General features: G+C 37.5%; 1 protein-coding gene across 2 annotated transcripts in view; it reads left to right on the top strand.

Annotated features, from left to right (window-relative positions):
• FANCC (FA complementation group C) overlaps positions 1 to 19,626 on the top strand; it is a 72,621-nt gene extending 52,995 nt beyond the window's left edge. Inside the window, exons 9-15 of one of the 2 annotated variants that reach the window (XM_015615210.1) lie at positions 3,025 to 3,077; positions 5,622 to 5,721; positions 10,277 to 10,352; positions 11,150 to 11,231; positions 13,639 to 13,810; positions 16,330 to 16,530; positions 18,323 to 19,626. In XM_015615210.1, coding sequence (XP_015470696.1) covers positions 3,025 to 3,077; positions 5,622 to 5,721; positions 10,277 to 10,352; positions 11,150 to 11,231; positions 13,639 to 13,810; positions 16,330 to 16,530; positions 18,323 to 18,466 — 828 coding nt within the window. In that variant the 3' untranslated portion in view covers positions 18,467 to 19,626. The remainder of the gene's footprint in view (positions 1 to 3,024; positions 3,078 to 5,621; positions 5,722 to 10,276; positions 10,353 to 11,149; positions 11,232 to 13,638; positions 13,811 to 16,329; positions 16,531 to 18,322) is intronic. The other variant, XM_015615211.1, reaches the window with a different exon arrangement.
• The last annotated feature ends 241 nt before the right edge of the window (positions 19,627 to 19,867 follow it).

Raw genomic sequence — 19,867 nt, 5'->3', positions numbered from 1 at the left:
CCAGCAGGATCTCTGCCTTGTTGGCCATCCCTCTGACTGTCACCCACAGGCACTCAGCCTTATCCCCACTGCCCCTGGGCTCTGCACAGCCAGAACCCTCCCCAGTGTACAGAGCCAATGTAAGAGGCATTAATGAGCAAGAGGAAGGATAGAGAAAATTACTCCTGATGCTGATAGATTCAGGCGCTTTTAAAAACTTCTGTAAAAATATATTTGTGCTTTAAAAATAAATGTTTTCTTCAGAATACGCATTTGGTGTTTCATGTAAGAAAAAAGGGGACATTTCCTATTTTAAACTGGTAAATATAAAATTCAGAAATAAAAATGTACAATTGGAAGACACAGATGACATTTGAAATACAGCACTGTAATAGTTTCCTTAAATTAGATGTGCTTAACTTCTAGAAGTGTTATGTCCAATTAATTGCATGTGAGTCTGGAAATCAAGAGTTACCACCTCAAATCTGTATGACCTTGGGCATGTTTTATGACCTTCCCCATGTTTATTCTTAATTGTGGTTGTTAGAGAGCATCCTGTGATGTGAATAAAATGCAGATTATTCTGTCTCTTTTTTTCCCACTCGCTTACTGTAGATACAGATGTATTTTTCTTAGTTTTTTTTTTTTATTCACTTCTGGCTTTGTGTTATAAATAAGTTGTTTCAGATTGTGCTTTCTAATAATACAGACACATAAGTAGTATAGTTCTTTAAGACTTGTGTCTGGAAAATGTTATATTACAAGTTTATTTTTTCTATCATAATACCACACATGCAGCTCCAGTTCTCTTTGTTCAAATCATTGTGATTGAACAATACATATGGTTTGATTTCTGTAAAGAGCATTGAATAGTTCCAAGCAAGATTATTGAAATGTAAAATGTTTTTTTATTTTGAAAATATAAGGAGATAATGTCAACAAGAAGAAAATTTTATTAAAATCCCTCCTGAAAATGATAATCCCTCCCAAATTCCAGAACTGCTGCCGGCAGTAGCAGAATTTTGCTGCCTGCTCTTGTCCTCCTTCACAATGGGCATCTTCAAATTCCAGGGCAGACTTTTGCACTGTCACAGCATTCTTGCGCTGAATGCTTGCAAATCATTCCATACTGTCCATTGATCAAAATCTTGTGAAATTAGGTATCAGAGGGGTTTGGGCTTGGGTTTGTTTCTTGGGTTTTTTTTCACTTTTCACTACCAGTGATGAAATTCATATTAATTTCAGTAGTTTAGATAAATCCTTGAGGCTATTAACTATGATTTTCTGTAGTGAGTACTGTTAGATTGCTGCTGGCTACCAGGAAGAAGTGAGGGGTTTTTCATTGTTGTGTACAGCATATTTATTTTAGACTTGTTCAAAAGAACTAGGATTTGATCCTGGTCTGTGAGCCCATGTGCTGCTGGACCCTTTCTGGTTTGTATTCAGCCCCAAGTCAAAGTGTGTCACTTTGTCATCATAGCAGTGTGCCTGCAAAGGTGGGTAGAGAGTCTGAAAGGCGAGGAATTACTGAATCAGCTGGTTAGCCCAGAGAACTGAAAACACACTCTCAATTTCCAGAACCTCAGAATGGTTGGGAAGCCAGCTCTGGAGATCTAGTCCAGTCTTTCCACAAACAAAGACATAAACAAACAAACAAAGAAACAAACAACCCCCAAACAAAACAAACAAAAAAACCCCAAACCCTGAACCAGAAAATCCCCCAAGACGAGGAGAGGCCTGTGGGTGCTGTTGGTGCCGTGCTGGGGTCCCTGCCTGCCCAGTGGGTTTGGGGTGCTGCCCTGGAGCGGGAGGTGGCGCATGTCCCATAGCACAGCTCAGAGCACAGAAAACGGGGTGCAGCAACGAGGTCAGTGCCACCTCCTGCTCAGGGCTTGGCAGCAGCAGCTGGGGGAGAGGAGGAGCTTTTCTAGACAGCTTTTGGTAAGGGCTTTTTGTTGTATTAAACAAAGCCCTTGTTCTCTCTGTGTACAATTAAAAATATATTCTTATAATTGTTATTGCTATGACTTATCTTCTAAAAAAAATACCTTTTATATATTATTACAGTATTGTATTAGTTTTCTACTTGGTACTTTTTAGCTTGAAACAAATGCATACAAGTTTTCAGTGGTGTGTTACGCACTTTAAGCTGTATTAATAAATGCCATTTTATAAACATTATGCTTCCTAAAGTTTATAGAATGCATTTTATTAAACATGCTTTACTCTAGGCTGTTTGAGAACTATATTCTTACTAAATTTAAAGGCACTAACATCGGAGGCACTATGTGAGGATTTGGTTTTCAACTTAGACTTTAACTTGGTACTTTGGGGAATGCATGAGTGGGTTTTTTCCTAGGTATTCTAGAAAAGCCTAAGAATATGGAATTGGAAAGCAGTGTGTTTACTGGTCCATGTTTAATATTACAACTTCCTCAAAACAGTCTTTTGTGTGGTAGCATGGTAAAAGGCTACACTAGATTTTAAAAAAAAAATAAATTGATGCACTGAGATATTTAGCTTGTACTAGCAACTCTGGAGTTCACAAAAGAAGATAATACTGTCTTGGATGAAAATGCATGCAAAACTATTAAAGCCAGAGGTGATAAAATCATTTCAATTTCTGGCATTTAATTTTGGAGATGTAGCAAGAGTCTCAAAGCACATCCAGAAAGGATTTTCTGCAAAGTGGGAAGAAAAGCTTCTTGAAAATCTAGCTCTGTGTGTAGCCTCCAGCAATTGCGTGCAAGAACCTGTTCTTTCTGTCTGCCGCCTTTAGTGTTTGTAGTGATTGTTGTCATAAACAGATTGGGATCCCAGGTGTTTGCATTTAACAGCTGTTGAGCCTGCTTGGTCTCGCTGTGGAGAATCCTAAGAATCCTAATCCTGAGAAAATCTGAGGTTTTAGTAAGAGTTGATCTTAGAGTTACAGTTTAATAATGGCAGTGTAATAGCATCCATGAGTTAAGCTGTAAATTATGCAGTGACAGTTGTGTGAGTTGTTTCTTATTAATGCCTAATTTTCTTTTATTTGTTTATCAACAGCCACAAGCAGCAAGCCATCCTGCTGTTTTCAGAATTGTAAACGAAATTTTCAAGTAAGTTTTGAAATAACTGTGGGAAAGACTTTGAATATTGAGATTTTCTTCAAGAGCAGAAGCAGTATTATGATTGGCAGCATATTATAATTACAGGATATCTTTTTCTTTACCTGTATGCTCTAAAGTCCCTTTCTGTGTAGTATACTGCAAATAATGAAAAGTGTTAAAATTCTTATGGACTTTAAATGAAAGTTACATGATAATAATCTTTGGTACAGTTGAATACATTGTATTTTATCCTTTAAAATTTGTAATTTATTTTGTACTTCAGTATAAATTTGTGGTTGAAATACAATTTTGAGGTAAAAATTAAAAGTGCTGAAATGGCTTGGCCCATGCCAGCATAAAGGCAACATTCTGCATTTAGCAGTGTAGCCTCTTTTATATTTCATTTATACTTTTCAGGATTTATGTTAGATATGCTCTTAATGGACTTAAACTATTGATCCACCCATTAATAATGGGTTTGGTTTTGAATGCATTAAAATTATTTTGAAGCAACCTGGAATTATACTGGTTACCACGTGGGGGCTTCAAGTCCTTTATACTCAGTTTTCAGTGTCTTTTCTCTTCTTTTCACTTGACTTAAAACTTACTCATTTTAAGTAGATCTACTGCCAGGGTTATCAGTATTAACAGATCCAATACAACAGTAATGTATTCAGTGGCTGACCCTTTTTTGATCATCAAGAGTTTCCCTTCTTAGGAAAACAGAGCTCCCAGGTACAGGTGTTTGGGGGTGTTTGTGTGTCTGTGTGCACGTTTAGGTTTGTGCAGGCACTAACAGAAGAGTCTTGGCTGTACAACTGTAGACCACTTTACTGTGAGAGTGGAGCCACTCCTCAGCCACTGCCCTGGCAGTCCTTTGTTGCTGTGGTCCTGTGTCTGCACACAGATGGCGCTTTCTGAAAAGCTGAGATTCATCACTTTCCCAAAGCAAGATGCATTTAAAAATTGATCTGACTTCAGCAGATGTGTACTGATGTCTTAGGCTGGAGGCTGTCTATTGTGACGGTACAGGGAGATAAAATTTGTCCAAGCTTCTTGGCTTACTTAAGGTCATGCTATATAAAATATTTTCTAAAAAAAAAAACAACACATGACTTCACTACTCTTTTGCATCCTTTCCCTTTGAAGTAGAAATGGATAAAATGATGTTTCTCAGCTGGTGCAGGACTTTGTCCAGCACAGTATTTTCTGGTAAAACTTTGCACTTCTATTAATGTTTCAAATTGTCTTAAAAAATGTTTTCCTGTTTCTAAGCCTACATTTATGTTCCCTGTCTTTACTTTGAATTACTTCTGCTTAGTGTGCTTGTTCCTCTACACTGTTGGTATTAAAACCTTGATGTATTGTAAGAATACTCTGTCTCACCTCCTCTTGATACTTACATGAAGCTGTATATGTTAGCTGGTTTTTGCAGACCAATTGGTTTATGCAGCCTTCTGTTTGTTGTATTTCTCTAACATCCTTCCAACCATTATCAAGTGGTGTGCATATGTTAAGATAATGTACCAGTTGTAATTACATTTGAGATTTTAGAGAACTACTTATAAATAAATTTGTACTTCCTTGCTTGCAAACCTGTGTTAGGTTCTATAGCTGGTACAAAACTTTAATATTTGGGGTTAGTGTTCTGTTAGAAGTATGGATCTAAGCGTTGTGACTCCTTCTGTAATAACTTTTCTTGGTATTTGCATGCATATTGAGATTAATTGTGCTAAATTATCTCATCACAGTGATATTAATTACTGCTTTTATTTCCCAATACTTTCTTGCTATGTGTGGCTATACAGAGGTCATACACCTGGGCTGTCTTGAGTTTTTGTGTAATATTTACTCTTTTTCAGTGATTATATTTGCCTGTAGTTTTGTTAAATTTCTGTCTTACAGTAATGTATTAGCTCTTCATATGCTTTGGAAGGAATGAAACAATTCTCTAGTACTTGTATCTCACTGGGAGCTTTGAACAGTGTTTCTCCTTACTACTGTATGTCTTTCAAATAAGAGAGTGAAAATTGCTGCTGTATGTTTTTCTCCACTTGCTCCATTTGCACAAGGTTATTTTGCACTATGGAAAGTGAGTTGAAGGATTCATCCTTGTAAACCTCTAGAGTGGCCTATGGGATGCAGTCCCACAGAACACTATAAAGTGTGCTTAACTTAATCATGGGAGCAGTTGCTCTGAACACAATAAACTGATCAGATGCCAAATTTGGCTAATAAAGTTGTGCTAGTCTTTTTAATTGTATACTTATTTAGGTAGGATAAACCATGTGTCTGCATGTATATTGTATATACTTACTAAGTGTAGTGTATTTGTAGGAGTTGTGTGTGAGGTTTATTTGGGGTTTTTTTAAATTAAAAATAAAATCTAAAAAGCCTGCAAAGTTAGTATTTCTGTTAGTGGTGTAATGAGCTCAGACACAGTTTGAATGTACGGCGTACAAAGAATGTACCTTTTTCTTCCATTTCAGTAAACAGAGGTGTGATGGACAGACTAATTATCTGATCTGTCATATCTAACTTTTCATTGTGTAGGAATGCACTGGTGGAAACTGAAGGAACTTCAGAAGTTATGACAATAATACAGGTGTTTACACAGCTCTTCCTCCAGGCTTATCAGAATGAAAACAAACAGGTTAGTCAAGATCTCTTTCTTGGTGTTTTTTGCATTGAGGAAATGCAGAATTTTGCAAAAAAAGGAAACCCAATTCTTAAGAGAAGTCACTGAATATAACAGATAAATAATAGCATCCCTCTGTAGCTGCATAGATATGCTAAAGTTCAGTTCAAACATCTTCACCTGCACATAAAATTATAGCATGCAACCAAATATGTAAGAGCAATTTACCTAACTTAACCCTTGAGTATGTCTGCCTAAAGTGCTTTTCACAGGCTCAGTTCCCCTGATGCTGAAGTTCCTGCCTGTAGAGTGAACATGAACATTCATCTTTGATAAAAAGGAGGAAAAATGCTAGATGCATTTTTATTTTGCAGTAGCAGGGTCTCTGATAATAAATGAAGCAGAGATAACAACCCCATTCCCAGTCCCCTAAATAATTATAAGTAGGATATTGAATATTCATATTAGTCTATTCAGAAGGTAAAAGACATAGAATACATACTGGGACACAGAATACATACTGGTTTCAGTTCCTGATCCTCAGCAGTGATCTCTCTGTAATTTTCCTTGGTCTATATTCTCAAATTTCATAGCTTAGTCTCTCATGCACAGATTTTTATACAGGTCTTACTGAACTGAATTAAGTGGAACTATTTTTGTGTTGATTTAAACAAGAGCAAGATCAGTTTCTTACCTTAAAATTTTGAAATACAGATATGAAAAATCTTGTCTTACAGGTTGCAAACTTGAATTCAGATTCCCAAATCACAAGGTCACATCCTGACCATCTTGTTTGTTTTTGAAATCAAATTCATATGATACAAGTTTGGAAAGACCCTGTCATCTAAAACTTTCCACTTTAAACTTAAGGGATTTCCAGTTCGATTTTTTGCATCTTTTTGAGGGAGATGGTAATTAAGAGAATGCTGGGATTTTTTGAAACTTATGGCACACTGGCTTTTAATTAGCGGTGTGATTGAATCTGTCTTCTAGCTTCAGGCAGCTGTCTTGCTTAATACAGTAGTATTAAAGTGCATGATAATCTCGTGCCACCCTGACTGCATGGCAGCAGCACACTGTGTAGCCCCAGGTGGGGATCAGTGAGCGAGAATGAAAATAAAGATTCCACATCCATCAGACACCCAAGAGCTAATCCTGCTGCACAGGTGATACATTTTTTTTTAAGGTGAAGATCCCTCACCTGCTGGCATTGCAACATGGACTACTGCCCATTTTTCTAAAGTGGTTTTGAATGTTGAGTTTCGTTTATTTAACTTGCATACTGTTTAAGTTATGGAGTTCTCATTAAGGTATTGTCTTCAATGATAGAATTAAAAGCCCCTTATCTCACAGTTTATGAATCAACTGTAATTTTAACTAACAGTTTGCTTGCAAAAAGGCTGGTACTGATTGCTTCCTGAACTTTAAGTCAGTCATCTGACTTGACATCAAACTTTGGTCATACCATCGGTATCTGTCTTTTTGGTACCTGATTGCCCTTGACAGGACATATTGTGCTCCATTAGCATTTAGTAGAAGAATGGTAAAAACATTAATGACAAAAGATGAAGTGGGTTCTGCCTGGTCACTGAGACCTTTGGAATTTATAGACAGTTAATTGAAAAAACTCTAGGCAAACATGCATCCATAGAATTTGCAAAAGAACCGTGTTGTGCCTGGCAGTTCACAGGTTTGTGTGACAGGAGGAGAGTGATTCTCAGTTGCAGTGTGGCAGCTGTCAGAAATAGCTGTCTTTTCTAATAACTTTGTAGAACATTTAGAGAAAACAAGGTTTGGCAGAAAAAAAGCTGAATAGTGGGAAAAGATAGTTCTACCGGGTTTAAGATAGTCTTTTTTATTTCCATGGTTTTGGAGACTGAAAACAGTATAAATGGAACATGGGATTTAAACCTGCTTAGGATAAAGTCCCATTTCTGTAGTTATTGAAGAAGAAGTTTATGAATGGGTATACTGAGATCACAGTTGGGATATGTTTTTTGCTAGCAGATTTTCTTTAGATTTGTGGTGCTAGTGAAGCCTGACCTGAGGATAGTTGGGTCATGTTGCTTGTAAATTTATGAAGTTAAAGTTCATATTTCTATTTGATGGAAATTATGATTTTCTCATGAATCATTTTCCCTTGATTATTTCAGAATTATCATCAATTTTCACCTGGGAATTGTTTTAAATAGCTAGATAAATATTGTAAACCATTATTTAATGTTTATTTCCCGTTATACGTCATGGCAGTTATTACACTCAGCCACATCCAAACTTGTTCTGTCTGATAGCACCTTGTTTTGCATTTTGTGATGGCATATGTGAGGAAAGAACTGGCTAAAACACTGTGTTTATACGGCAAACGTTTTTGGTTTTGCCTAGACAGTAAACTGAAAATTGTGTTCACTTACTCACAGTACTGTTCTCGTATGTAGTGTGTGCTGTGGGTTGTCTCAGTTACTACTAATTGTATCAAGGGGCTGCTTTTTCATAGGAATTTTTGGTGCAGCCTAATTGGCTATACACATACTTTACTAGAGGGATTATTATTCTTTTCTAATTAGCCTAATTCCTCTTGACAAGTAGACTTCTAGAGTCTTACTCTACCAGAGATATATAGGCTGTCTAAGAAGAATATATTCATGTGCTGTAATTTCATTTAACTGTTGTTGGCAGAACAAAAATAGTAGTAGAGAGAAAGTGTCTTTATATTTGTTTATAAGATGCATGCATATATATGGCAATAGAAAATAGTTACTAAATATAGTCTTCATTGGATTTACAGCTCTATCACATTTTATAGAGTTCATATTCCCAGTCTGTGTTTCAAGAGATGATCTGTTAGCTAAATGCCTTCTTACTCCTAAAAAATAAGACAAAAGAGTTCTAAGATTTATGGTATAGAGATTCAAATATGTAAATGAAAGCATCATAGATTGCTTGAGAATTGGAAGGGACCTCTGGACATCATCTTCTCTAACTCCCCAGTTCCAAAGCATAGCTACTTGTAACCAGTTGTCCAGGACTCTGTTGAGATGGGGCTCTACAATTCTTCTAGGCAAACTGTGGTAGTGCTTGGCCATCTCACAGTAAAAAGAAAGTGAAAAAATAAATTACAGAATGTTTTCTGGTATACAGACAGAATTTCCTGTGCTTGAGTTTGTGCCATTACCTCTGATCCTGTCACTGCACCACTGTAAAAGCCCTAGTTCTGTTGTTTTGCACCCTCCTTTTAGGTATTTATATGTTGGTAAGATCCTCCTTGAGACTTCTCCAGCCTCTCTCAGCCCTTCCTCAAAGAAGTTCTCACATTCTTTAATGATCCTTGTGGCCCTTTATTTAACTGGGCATTAACTGGGCATAGTATTTCAGGACAGGCTGCTGGAATGGCTGCTTACAGTGCGGAGGGGAGGGGAAGAAGCTCCTCGCTGGACCTGCTGGCAATCCTTTGCGTAATGCAGCTCAAGATATCACTCACTGCTGTGCTGCAGGGCAAGCACTGCTGACTCACATTCACCTTGGTGTCCACTGGCTCCACAGGTCCTTTTCTGAAAACTGCTCTCCAGCTGGGTGGCTGCCAGCATGTACTGGTGCCTGGAGTTATTCCTCCCCAAGTGCAGGACTTCATACTTTCTCCTTGTTGACATTTATTTGGCTTCTGTAAGCCCATTTCTCCAGCCTGTCAAGGTCCCTCTGGATGGCTGTCCTTTCATGTATCAGCCACTCCTCCCCGTTTTGTGTCATCACCAAACTTGCCAAGGGAACTCGCTGCCCCTTCATCCAGTTCTGAAATGACTGAAAATGTTAAATAGGCCTGGACCCAGCAGTGACCCTGCTGTGCCCTGGTAGTTACTGGACTCCAGCTAGATTTTGTGCCAGCGATCACCATCTGGGTCTGGCTGAAACTGACTGTCTCAGAGGGAGTTGGTGTTGCACTTGCACGTGCTTGCTCCGTGTTGGACGTGCCTGTGGTGCGTGTTTGCAGAACAAACAGATTAAAGGTGTGCTACTGCTGGTCTCAGTTACGCAAGCAGCGTTCACAGGCAGGCAAGGCGCACCTTCTCAGATAAACAGGGCGAGTCTGTTAGCTGTGACTGCCCTACCTGCTGCTGGAGCAGGTCCTAAGAATTTTAGGTTTCCATTTTTGAACAGATGGCAGTAATCTAGACAACGCCCTCAGAGTCTGTAGATGTTATTAGTTCTTAGTTTAGTATTGTCTGTGAATCTGTTTACATGGGAAAATGAAATTAAACTAGTGTCTCTTTCAAGCTCTGCATATTAAGAGTGAAAACTTACATGAGTACAGGGAAAAAGACTAAGACTAGTAATATGTCATTTTCTTCATGCTCTGAACCTTCTTTGATGCATATACTATCTTTAAATAACTACTTTTCATAAGCAAGCATTTCTAAGTGCCCCCTTTTTTATACAAAATCCTAAAATTAATTTAAAAGTTAATTTTCTTGCTTTAGTCTGTATTGTTAATTACTGCCTTAGATGAGATTATTCACTGTGGGTTTGTTTTGAAGACTGACCAGAAACCTCCTAAAATAATGATTTTGTGTCTCAGCATAAGTTTCCACTGAAGGCCTACTTCCCATACCATCACCAGCCTCTTGTTAGAGGCTTAGTCAGACGTCCTTTTGGTAAGTTTTTTCATAAAGGATTTGCAGCATTATGAATCTGCATGGTCTGTGTATGTCTTAAAACAGCTTTAAAAAGGATAGAGATAACTTTTTGCCATTTCCTTAATAGGGTATATTTGATTTGGCGATTTTAATAATATTCTTTTCATGTATTTTTGTGCAGGAACATCTGGTTCTTTTGTAACAATACTACAGATGTAACTAAAGAAAACTAAATCAGAAGTGAATAGCAAAGAATGCATAATTAAGTAGGAATGAAGCCATATTACAGAGATTATAAAAATACTGCAGTCTTCTTATGTTATAATATCAGTAATTGTCATTATGGAAGAATTCATACGTATTTCACAAGAAGAATGTATTTCTCTTTCTCTCTCAGGCTTGAATTTTAATATTTTAGATTGCAAACCAAATTTTTTTTAGGTTGCCTATTCATACAGATCAAGAAACCACTGTTCAGTTTGGTATGAATTTCATGAAAAATAATTAAATCTCAGTACAAGTATTACTGCACTTGTTATATATTAATATTGAGATTAATATTGAGCAAAGGAACTTCAGCCTCATTTCAATATTCCTAGCTGTACTTCCTTTCATTGGCTTTATCAATGAAGTGTTGTATGAAACACAGTAATAGGTATTGTTGAAAATTGGAAAATTTTTTTAATGAAATTTTGAATACTTTGTGATAACTGAATCAATTTGGAGAAATATTATAGCTACCTTAATGCTTCAGTGTTACATTCTAGTGGAGAGGCTATAATTTTAAGAGTTTTGTTTTCATCCTTCATCCTCAGAACTCCCAACTACATACTGGTCTCAGCACTTGAAGCACATTTCAGATATGCTCAAAGCACTAGTAGAGGATACAAACATTAGGTAAGCAATATAAAATCTTTGAACTTTTTGTCCTTTGCATGTAAGTTTGTGAAAGGTCATGTCATTTGAAGTTTTTAGCAGCCGCTTTTCATCATTTTCTTATTATTCTCTAAGCTGGGCTTTATTTTTAGGAATAGGACTTGGATTACTTACTGAACCTCAGCTTTATAGCTTGTAGCTATCTGCATAATGGAAATGCATATTTGTTTATTCTCCCATCTCTCCCTCAGAACTTTTAACTGTATTTTATGAAGGAGTGTTGCTTTCTGCAGGCTTGTACAAATGCCCAAACTGCAAACTTCCTTATTTTCATAAATATATGACTGCCAGATTGCAGTATCATTTTTGTTGCATTTATCTCTGGACTCCACGTCACTCCATGTTTCTGACCTGCTGCCCTTGGGGTTTGTTTGTCTACATGAATTATGCTTTGATAGGAGATGTTCTGGGACTATATGAAAAGAATGAAAAAACATACATCTCTATTTGCTGCTGCCCTGTAATTCTTTCTTATAAGGAGTATGATGAGACCTGACTTGTACAGGATACAAGTACTTGCATACAAGTTTGCTTAGGTCTGCTCTGAGATTTAGCTGTCCAGAGAATCTTGAACAGCTTTTAAATTCAAAGAAACAAAATTAATTTTTGATTTTAAACTTGAAATATATCAAAAGAAACGTTAAACACCAAGGACAGCCAGACTTGCAAAACGAGATCATAGAATCACAGAATCACCTAGGCTGGAACAAATCTTTGAGATCATCAAGTCCAACTATGACCTAACACCACCTTGTCTACATGAAGTGCCATATCCAGTCTTTTCTAAACATCTCCAGGAACAGTGACTCTGCCACCTCCCTGGGCAGCCCGTTCCAATGTCTGATTACTCTTTCTGTGAGGAACTTCTTCCTAATGTCCAACCTGATGCAGCTTAAGCCTGTGTCCTCTTGTCCTGTCACTGGTTACATGGGAGAAGAGACCGAGCCCCACCTGGCTGCATCCTCCACTGAGCCTCCTTTTCTCCAGGCTAAACAACCCCAGCTCCTGCAGCTGCTCCTCATAGGACTTCTGCTCCAGATCCTTCATGAGCTTGGTTGCCCTTCCTCTGGACACGCTCCAGCATCTCAATGTTCTTCCTAAATTGAGGGAAGAACTGGACACACCACTGGAGGTGTGTTCTCACCAGTGCCCACTACAGGGGGACAGTCACTGCCCTGCTCCTTTTGCTGATACAGGCCAGATGCCATTGGCCTTCTTGGCCACCTGGGCTCGTGTTCAGTACACTGTCAATCAGTACCCCCAGCTCCCTTTCTACCTGGCTGCTGTCCAGCCACACTGTCCCAGTTTTCCCCCTGGGTACTGGAACAAAGATCCTTGGAACCGTGCTTGGTTTCAGTTAACTCCTGAGGGCCTTTTTGTGTTGCTGAGTGGCAGAAAAAAGCTTTTTGTTGATCCCTCTGAGGCCAGGCTGTCTGGTGGTAGCTTCTCACTTTCTGTATGAGCTGCAGTTCAGTGCTTGCCTGTTCATCCCTGAAGTGTGTCAAACCTTTCTGTCCTTGGAGTGTGACCTGTAGCTGACCCTGACTTCTTAAACACATAACTCAAGCTTAGAACAAATAAATAAAACAAATATCATCCATCATAATGCATTACATTAATATAACCATGTCTCTTCTCCTTCTGTTGACGAGCTCTTTCTTGGTTTATATATATTCTTTTTCCCCCTTTATTTTGCACAGTACACTAGTTTAAACAGTGTTGTACTTACCAAAACACACTGGCAAGTGTATTCTGCCACTTTATTTCCTTCAGAACTCCTACAATAATTATGTTTTTTACCAAATCCCTCCGAGTTAGAAATAAAACTGATCTGACATGTTTTAAATACTAATAGCCATGAGGAAACCATATTCAGTTTTCTTTTATTGCTTTATTCCTGATTCTGTATTCTTTGGACTTAACAAGATTTACAGAAGAGAAAAAAATACTGTTACACAGCATATCCTGTTGCTTCTCAGTGCTCTCTTTTTATACAGGTTGGTTTTCAGGGCTTTTATTTTATACCAATTGTGAGTATGACAGCTGGAGAGTATAAATAGTAGGGATAAATTTTATTATGTATCTTTTCATACACAGTAATTTGTCACAGTTTATTAGAAACTGCTGTTGAGGATAGTCAGTCTGTTGTTCTGTCAAAGTTAATCTGCAGTAGCACTGGGTGTGTATTGTTAGATTCTGATTTCAGACTAAGACATGGCTGTATGATTAGCAGGTAAGGTATTCTCTGTTGAAGAGTAGTTTAATTTTTTATTTAAAGTTAAGTGTCAACTAACTTTGTAGTTAATTTAAGGCAATTAAAAGTGTTAAATAATGAGAAATACCTAATTTTATCTGTGTTGTTTTCCAGTTCTCTCACTGACCTCTTTGAAATATGGTTTTTGGTTGCTTGTTTTGGAGAATGGTTGGATATTGCAGCAGAACAATTACTGAAGGCTGCTGTAGAACCAGATGCTGTGCTGTGGCTGCTGGCATTTTACTACTGTCCTAAGAATGAAAATCAACAAAGGACTGAAACAATGGTGGGTAATGTAGTGATAGTGAATAACAGTAAGCAGTCAATGGTCTAATTATATCTTATTGCTGTAAAATAAATAGTGCACACCAGAAAAATGAAAGGTATTGACTTTACAAAGTCTCTCACAGTGGACAATTTGAAAGTTGGTTTTCTTTTTTCTGATTTTTTACATTTAGAAAAACTTTTTCCTCTAAACCTATAGATTAGCACCCTCTTGGCTTTCTCTTGGATAACGAGGGCGTTTTTAATCATAAATAAAAATGCCCTAGTGATGGTATTTTTTAAATCAGTGTGGCAGAATTCAGCATGCCTGTGTTATGGTGTCTTTTGAGAAGGAAACAAGAGAAATCACAGCAGTTGAAACCGTGAAGATACTTATCAAACTCTGCCTTGAATCCTAATCTTGCCCAGCTATTCTGATTTCTCTCCAGGTTTTGGCATGTGATGCTGTAATAAGTATGTGGTAATAACATGTGCTGGGTTGGTAACAGAAGGAACAGTGCTCTAACCTTACACACTGTGCTGCACATAGAGTGCTGAGTGTCTGTGTGTACAAGCAAATGTTTGAAAGCCTTACATTTAAACCTATTATTCAAATCTGAACTAGCCCAAGCAGTTGGATCTATGAAGCCTTGACTCGAAAGGCTGCAACTTGTCTAGTTTTCCTTAATTTGAAAATAGGTTCTGGTGGATTTAGAAATGCAGCTCAGTACACCACAGTGGTAAAAATCATGCTTTGAATTTACATTTAATGGTCCACGTACAACAGTGCATTATGCAATATTTTATTTCCCTTCCTTCTCCTCTTGCTTCCCAGATGGCACTAAAAAAGCAAGATCACATCCAAATCACTTACAAATTTTTTTTTTTCTCTTAAATTTCTCATAGTCTAGAAGCAGGGGATAGGATATTGGCTGAGGAGAGTTAGGTTGGAGATAGGGTAAAGTAAAGCAATCAGGGTTGTTTTTACAATGTAGTCTTGGAAAAGTAGGCAATATGTGAGCAATAAACAAGACTGAATGAAACTATTGCACTACAGATGCAGATGAATGTATGGAATATTGTTCTAACTCCACAGAATGAAATCACTTTGTCCCATATATGAAAGAAATCATCTCCCTATTCCATCAGTTTATTATTCAGTCATAACATAAGACAAACTTTAGAGATAAAAAAGCTTTTCTACTGACAACTCAGTGACTCATCTTTTCCCAGGGGTCTGATATTTCAGTTCATTATCATTCTTTTCTTAGCTATTTCATCTGAAACTTTTTGTTGTTGTTGTTGTTGTTTTTTGTTTTGTCTTGGTTTGGTTTTTCCCCCCCCACAGGTCAGGCTACTTCAGAAGCATTCCCACACTTCATGCAAAACTTTCGCCTTTAGTTAGGTGTTTGGGTTTTGTTTTTAATTTATCCTTTGGCAGATTAGCTCTCAGCTCTTTCAAATGAAGTGGTTTCCACCTTTAGAGTCTGAAACACTGAAGGAGCAAAACTTGGAGTTGGCACTAAGAATGAGATTTCTAGGGTACATGAGCTCTTGGAGCAGGACCAGGTACTCTCCATCTGCAGTCTCTGGCTCATATGATGCACAGAGGAATAAAGAATTGTGAGGAATTCCAGTTACCTTTCTGTAGATCATGGTATCATTTGTAGTTTACATGTGGTTGTGGATTTAATGCAAGAATAGCAGCTTCTTCTGACTATATTAAGTGAAATTGTTAAAAGGGTAGGTCAGCGTCAGATAAATACCTGAAAAAAATTGTCCCAGTGTTTTTCCCAAGTTTTTTTCCTTGAGTAGCAGGTGTTATTTTTCTTTGGGTCTGCAGTGGTGTATTTTTCTGGTGTACCAGCTGATACTCATTTGCATTCTGTCTACAAGTTTTTTCCGTTAATTTTTAATACAGTGAACAGAATTATTATTAGGATTTTTTAGCAGTAGTTGCTTATAGTTCTTTCTCTAGAGCTGCCAAAATCTTCTGCTTCCTAGCCCCAGTGGAAGTTAGGTTTTATTGTCTGGCTCACAGCATAAAAACATAAGTTGAAAACAAAACAGGAAGAGGTTGAAGCACACATTCTTACCAGAACATTTTATCAGGCAAGGTCAGGATGCATGGGGATTCAGCTGATTTACAGCAGCAATACTGAAATGAGCCCTTGAGGAGCCTTTGTTCTTTTTCCCACAATGCAAAAATCGGACCATGTTCTTCTAAGGGACTTTCTCCATTTCCTTATATTATTAAAAAGGTAAAATCCTGGCTTGGAGCCCTGTCTGCTTCATTTGTAAGAGCAAAGGGGAAAAAAAAAGTCTATTCTGTCCACCTTTGTGTGTGTGAATCAGTGTAGAAGAAATTTGTTACAGCTCTTCCTTCCCTGGTTTTCCTGCTGGTTAAATTCAAACTTTTTTTTGTGTTTGAGTTTCTCTGAGGATTCAGTTTTCTTTTACTAAATAAATTATAAGTAAAATACCATAGATTTGACCTTCATTCTTCTCTGATCCTGCATCCTTTGAAATTATTTCCTACAGGTAGAAGCTCAAGCAGTCTACAATAATCTAATGATGGTGTTCAGCTGTGCAGACCTTTCTGTCAAAGACCTGGAGGCTGCTGTACACAGGATAACAGGCATAGAGCAGTGTTGTAACCAGCGTCTCACAACACATCTTCTGACCAACTTTTTGCTCTTCTCAACTGGTGGACATAAGATTGCCCAGGAATGTATTTACCATGTAAGTATTTCTTCCCTTTTTTTTCAGGTTAACTTAAATACATATTTATTTTACTATTTTTAAGTTTCTACTACTTAATAAAGAAAACACATAACAGAGAATTAAGGGAGATTGTGACTGCAGCAGCCATATCTAACCTGCTACATATCTATTTCAGCTACAGTCAAAATATTTTACACTCACTTCTTGATCTCACTGCCAGAGCTGCTGTTGTCACTATACAGATGCCGAGACAGCTGAAGTCATAGCTTGCAGTGAAGGGATACCTACAGTTCATTTACACATGGTATAGATAGCATGTGCAGACATTTTGATTTTCCCGTAAAAAATCAATCCTTAAGTTATCCAGCTACTGCAGACACGATGGAACTCTCTTCTCGCTGTTCGCCATCGGGTGGAACAGCTGGTTACAATTGATGTGGCAGAACCTTGGTGTTGGCAAAGCCAGTGAGGAAAACAGTGTGGTAATTGAGGGAGAAGAAGAGAATGAAGAGCTAAGACAGTGTCTCTTAGGGTGTAGAATAAGATGAAGAGGGGTAAAAGGCTTGCCACAGTATCTTCCTGTTGGTGATGAGAGCCTTCAGATATATTGGTGCAAGCTTTAAAATGTGTTCTTGTCTCTTAAGATAAACAGTGCTATTTCAGTGTAGGATTATAAGTCTATTCCTTACTATCAAACCATATTCTTGTAAGAAGTGCATGCCTCCTATGCAAGCAGGTCCAGGGCTAGTATGTAGTTTCAGTAGTTCCAAAAGTTTTTCCACTCAGCAGCAGCGTGGTCTTATGTAAAGACCTGTATAGAGTATATGGCACATGTAAGGCATCTGACTTTGTGACACAGCTGGCTGACTAAAAAGACATAGCATTTTCCTCTTCAAGAAGGGCTAAGGTATTTCTCACATCCTAGGATGCAAGTTCACAAATGATCAATCTTCTTCTCAGCATAAGAATGTAACAAAGTTCAGGGGGGGTTTGTATATATTCTTACAGACTGCTATTTCTAGATTCTCTTCATGATGTAATGTACTAGCCTGCTACTTTAAATTCCTCCAGGGGAACCAAAGGCACTCTTCAGCTTCTTTATAGATAGCAATATAACTAACTTTCAAAACTCTGAATATTTCCTGGAGCAGAGTGGTCATGAGCTGTTGTAGACCAGTTTGTTGGTTTATCAGTCTGATTAACTTTGACTGTATCTGTATAATCACCAGAGTGTAGCAAGGCTCTCCATGTGGTTGGAAAAGGACTAAAGACAATGTATGAAAGGCAGAAGTGTGGAACTGGTTTGGGATGCATGGCTGTGGTTTGTTTTAGCGCAGTAAACTGTGGTTTTAACACAGATAATGAGGAGTCAAGGCCCTCCTGATCTGCAAAAATTGCAACTTAGGGTCTTGTCCTGTTTTTTTGTCATCTTTTGGGGGAGGTATTTATTTCCACTTTTGAAAGCTTTACAGAATTGAATTGTCCCCCCAGATACACACAGAACCTTCATGTGCTTTTAGTTCTTTTCTATGGCAATGACTTACAAATGGTTATACTGTCTATCCATTTGTGTTTCCGTTTAAAAACTTTCTGGCCTCTTGATTTGTTACACTTAAATTTGAGACAACAACAGAAATCTCAGAGTTGCTTCGCTCCACTGGGATGTATGAAAAGAGATACCTTGGGCAGAAGTTGGTTCTCAGATGTGCAGTGGTGAGGGAAAAAATCCGGTTTTCTTGCAAGTATTTTGAAGAATTCTTAGTATTTAGCAACATAATTGCCTAATTTAACCTTTTGTGTTTCCTTTCAGATTGCTGAGATAACTGATACAAGCAAAGAAGTTTATAACCTTCTTATCCGTACTGCATACAGATTTAACAATAGTGGAGAAGAAAACCAAAGGACTGTGAAGCTGCTGAATGAACTTCTTGAAAAACTTCCATGGAAAGTTTAGAATTTTAATGTCATCTATTTATCAAACCAACAAATCAGGTCTTTATCTGGGTGTCAGACTTCCATTAGCACCTGGCACTGCAGGTTACCAAGGGCAGAAATATACCTACATAAGCTATAGCTGCTAACTTACATTCTCTCATCTATATTGAAAAATAACCTGTTGTTTGAAAATGTTCATCTTTTGAAACGTAACAGTAAAGATGCTTGAAAGTTTTGTTCTGAGTATCTTTTGTAACAAGAGACCTACATAATTTAAAGTAGTTCACTTATCTCCTTATTGTTTATTTGGCTGAGGATCAGTTTTTCTCCCAAATTACTCATGTGGGTTTTTTAAGCAAGTAATATCCAATTGCTTGTTTGGGAAGTTGTTACTAAAATGTTTTGTTCTATGCTTCTGCTTTTATGAGACTAACGATGATCTCAAGTGATTCATGGTGTTCTCAGGAAATCAGTGAGTGATGTTTCCTGAACTCTTTCCTTCTTTTTGAAAATGTTTCCAAAATGAAACTCTTCCCAGATTTGTTAAATGTGTGTTTTTTTTCAATATTGCAGCTTTCACAGGACAGTGTTCTCCTCTAAGTACTATACCAATAGCTGGTCTTTGTCAACAGATACTGCAGGCATAAAATTGCTTGGAATAAAGTCCACTTAACAGTGTGCTGTGACTGATGCTGTTATTTATTCATTTAAGAAATATGGGGTTTTTATTCAGACAAAAGAGGGCAAGTGAAGCAGAGGCATAAGGACATTTTCCTGTTTGAAGGGACAGATTTCCTGTAAAGGTTGCAACTCACTGCCTTTATTTTTGTGTCCAGCAGTAATTTGCTTACTTCTTTGTTTAGTTTTTTCTCTCCTGCATGGACAAGAGATAAAAAATATGCAAGAAGAATAGACAGGTTATGGCTTGTGTTTTTTACCCCTCGGAAAGTGTTTTTTGCAAGACATTTTGTGAACCTGTCTTTAGCTTAACTAGGAAAAAAAGCATAGAAAATAGTAGTGACAGAGCATCCTAACTTTTCTCAGTAATTTGTTCTCCTGTATTTCTTATCTGTAATTCCAGTGCCTATGCTGTGCTATTCAAAGATGCTACCTGGAATACTATAGTTACCTATAAAATCCAAGATATGTATCTTGAATTAATAAAGCTTTTTGAATGTAGCATTTGTTTTTGAGCAAGGGGAAAGAAAAACAGTGTACTTAGTGTCCCTTGGCTGTAAGAAGTGGAAAGATATTTTCTGTTATGCTGTTAACTGATTTCTTACAATTTTGTTCCCAGTGAGTCATATTGTGGAAGTTATGTGCCCTCTTAGTCTGTTTGCTAGTGAAAAAATAACAAACACTTAATGTATGTCTGCAAAGAAAAGAGTTTTTTCCTCATTTTTGAATTAAAAATATTTTT

Source organism: Parus major, chromosome Z (genome assembly GCF_001522545.3).
Source record: "Parus major isolate Abel chromosome Z, Parus_major1.1, whole genome shotgun sequence".
NCBI classification, from domain to species: Eukaryota; Metazoa; Chordata; class Aves; order Passeriformes; family Paridae; genus Parus; species Parus major.
Note: the sequence above shows the minus strand (reverse complement) of the source record. Positions and strands in the feature narration are given on the sequence as shown.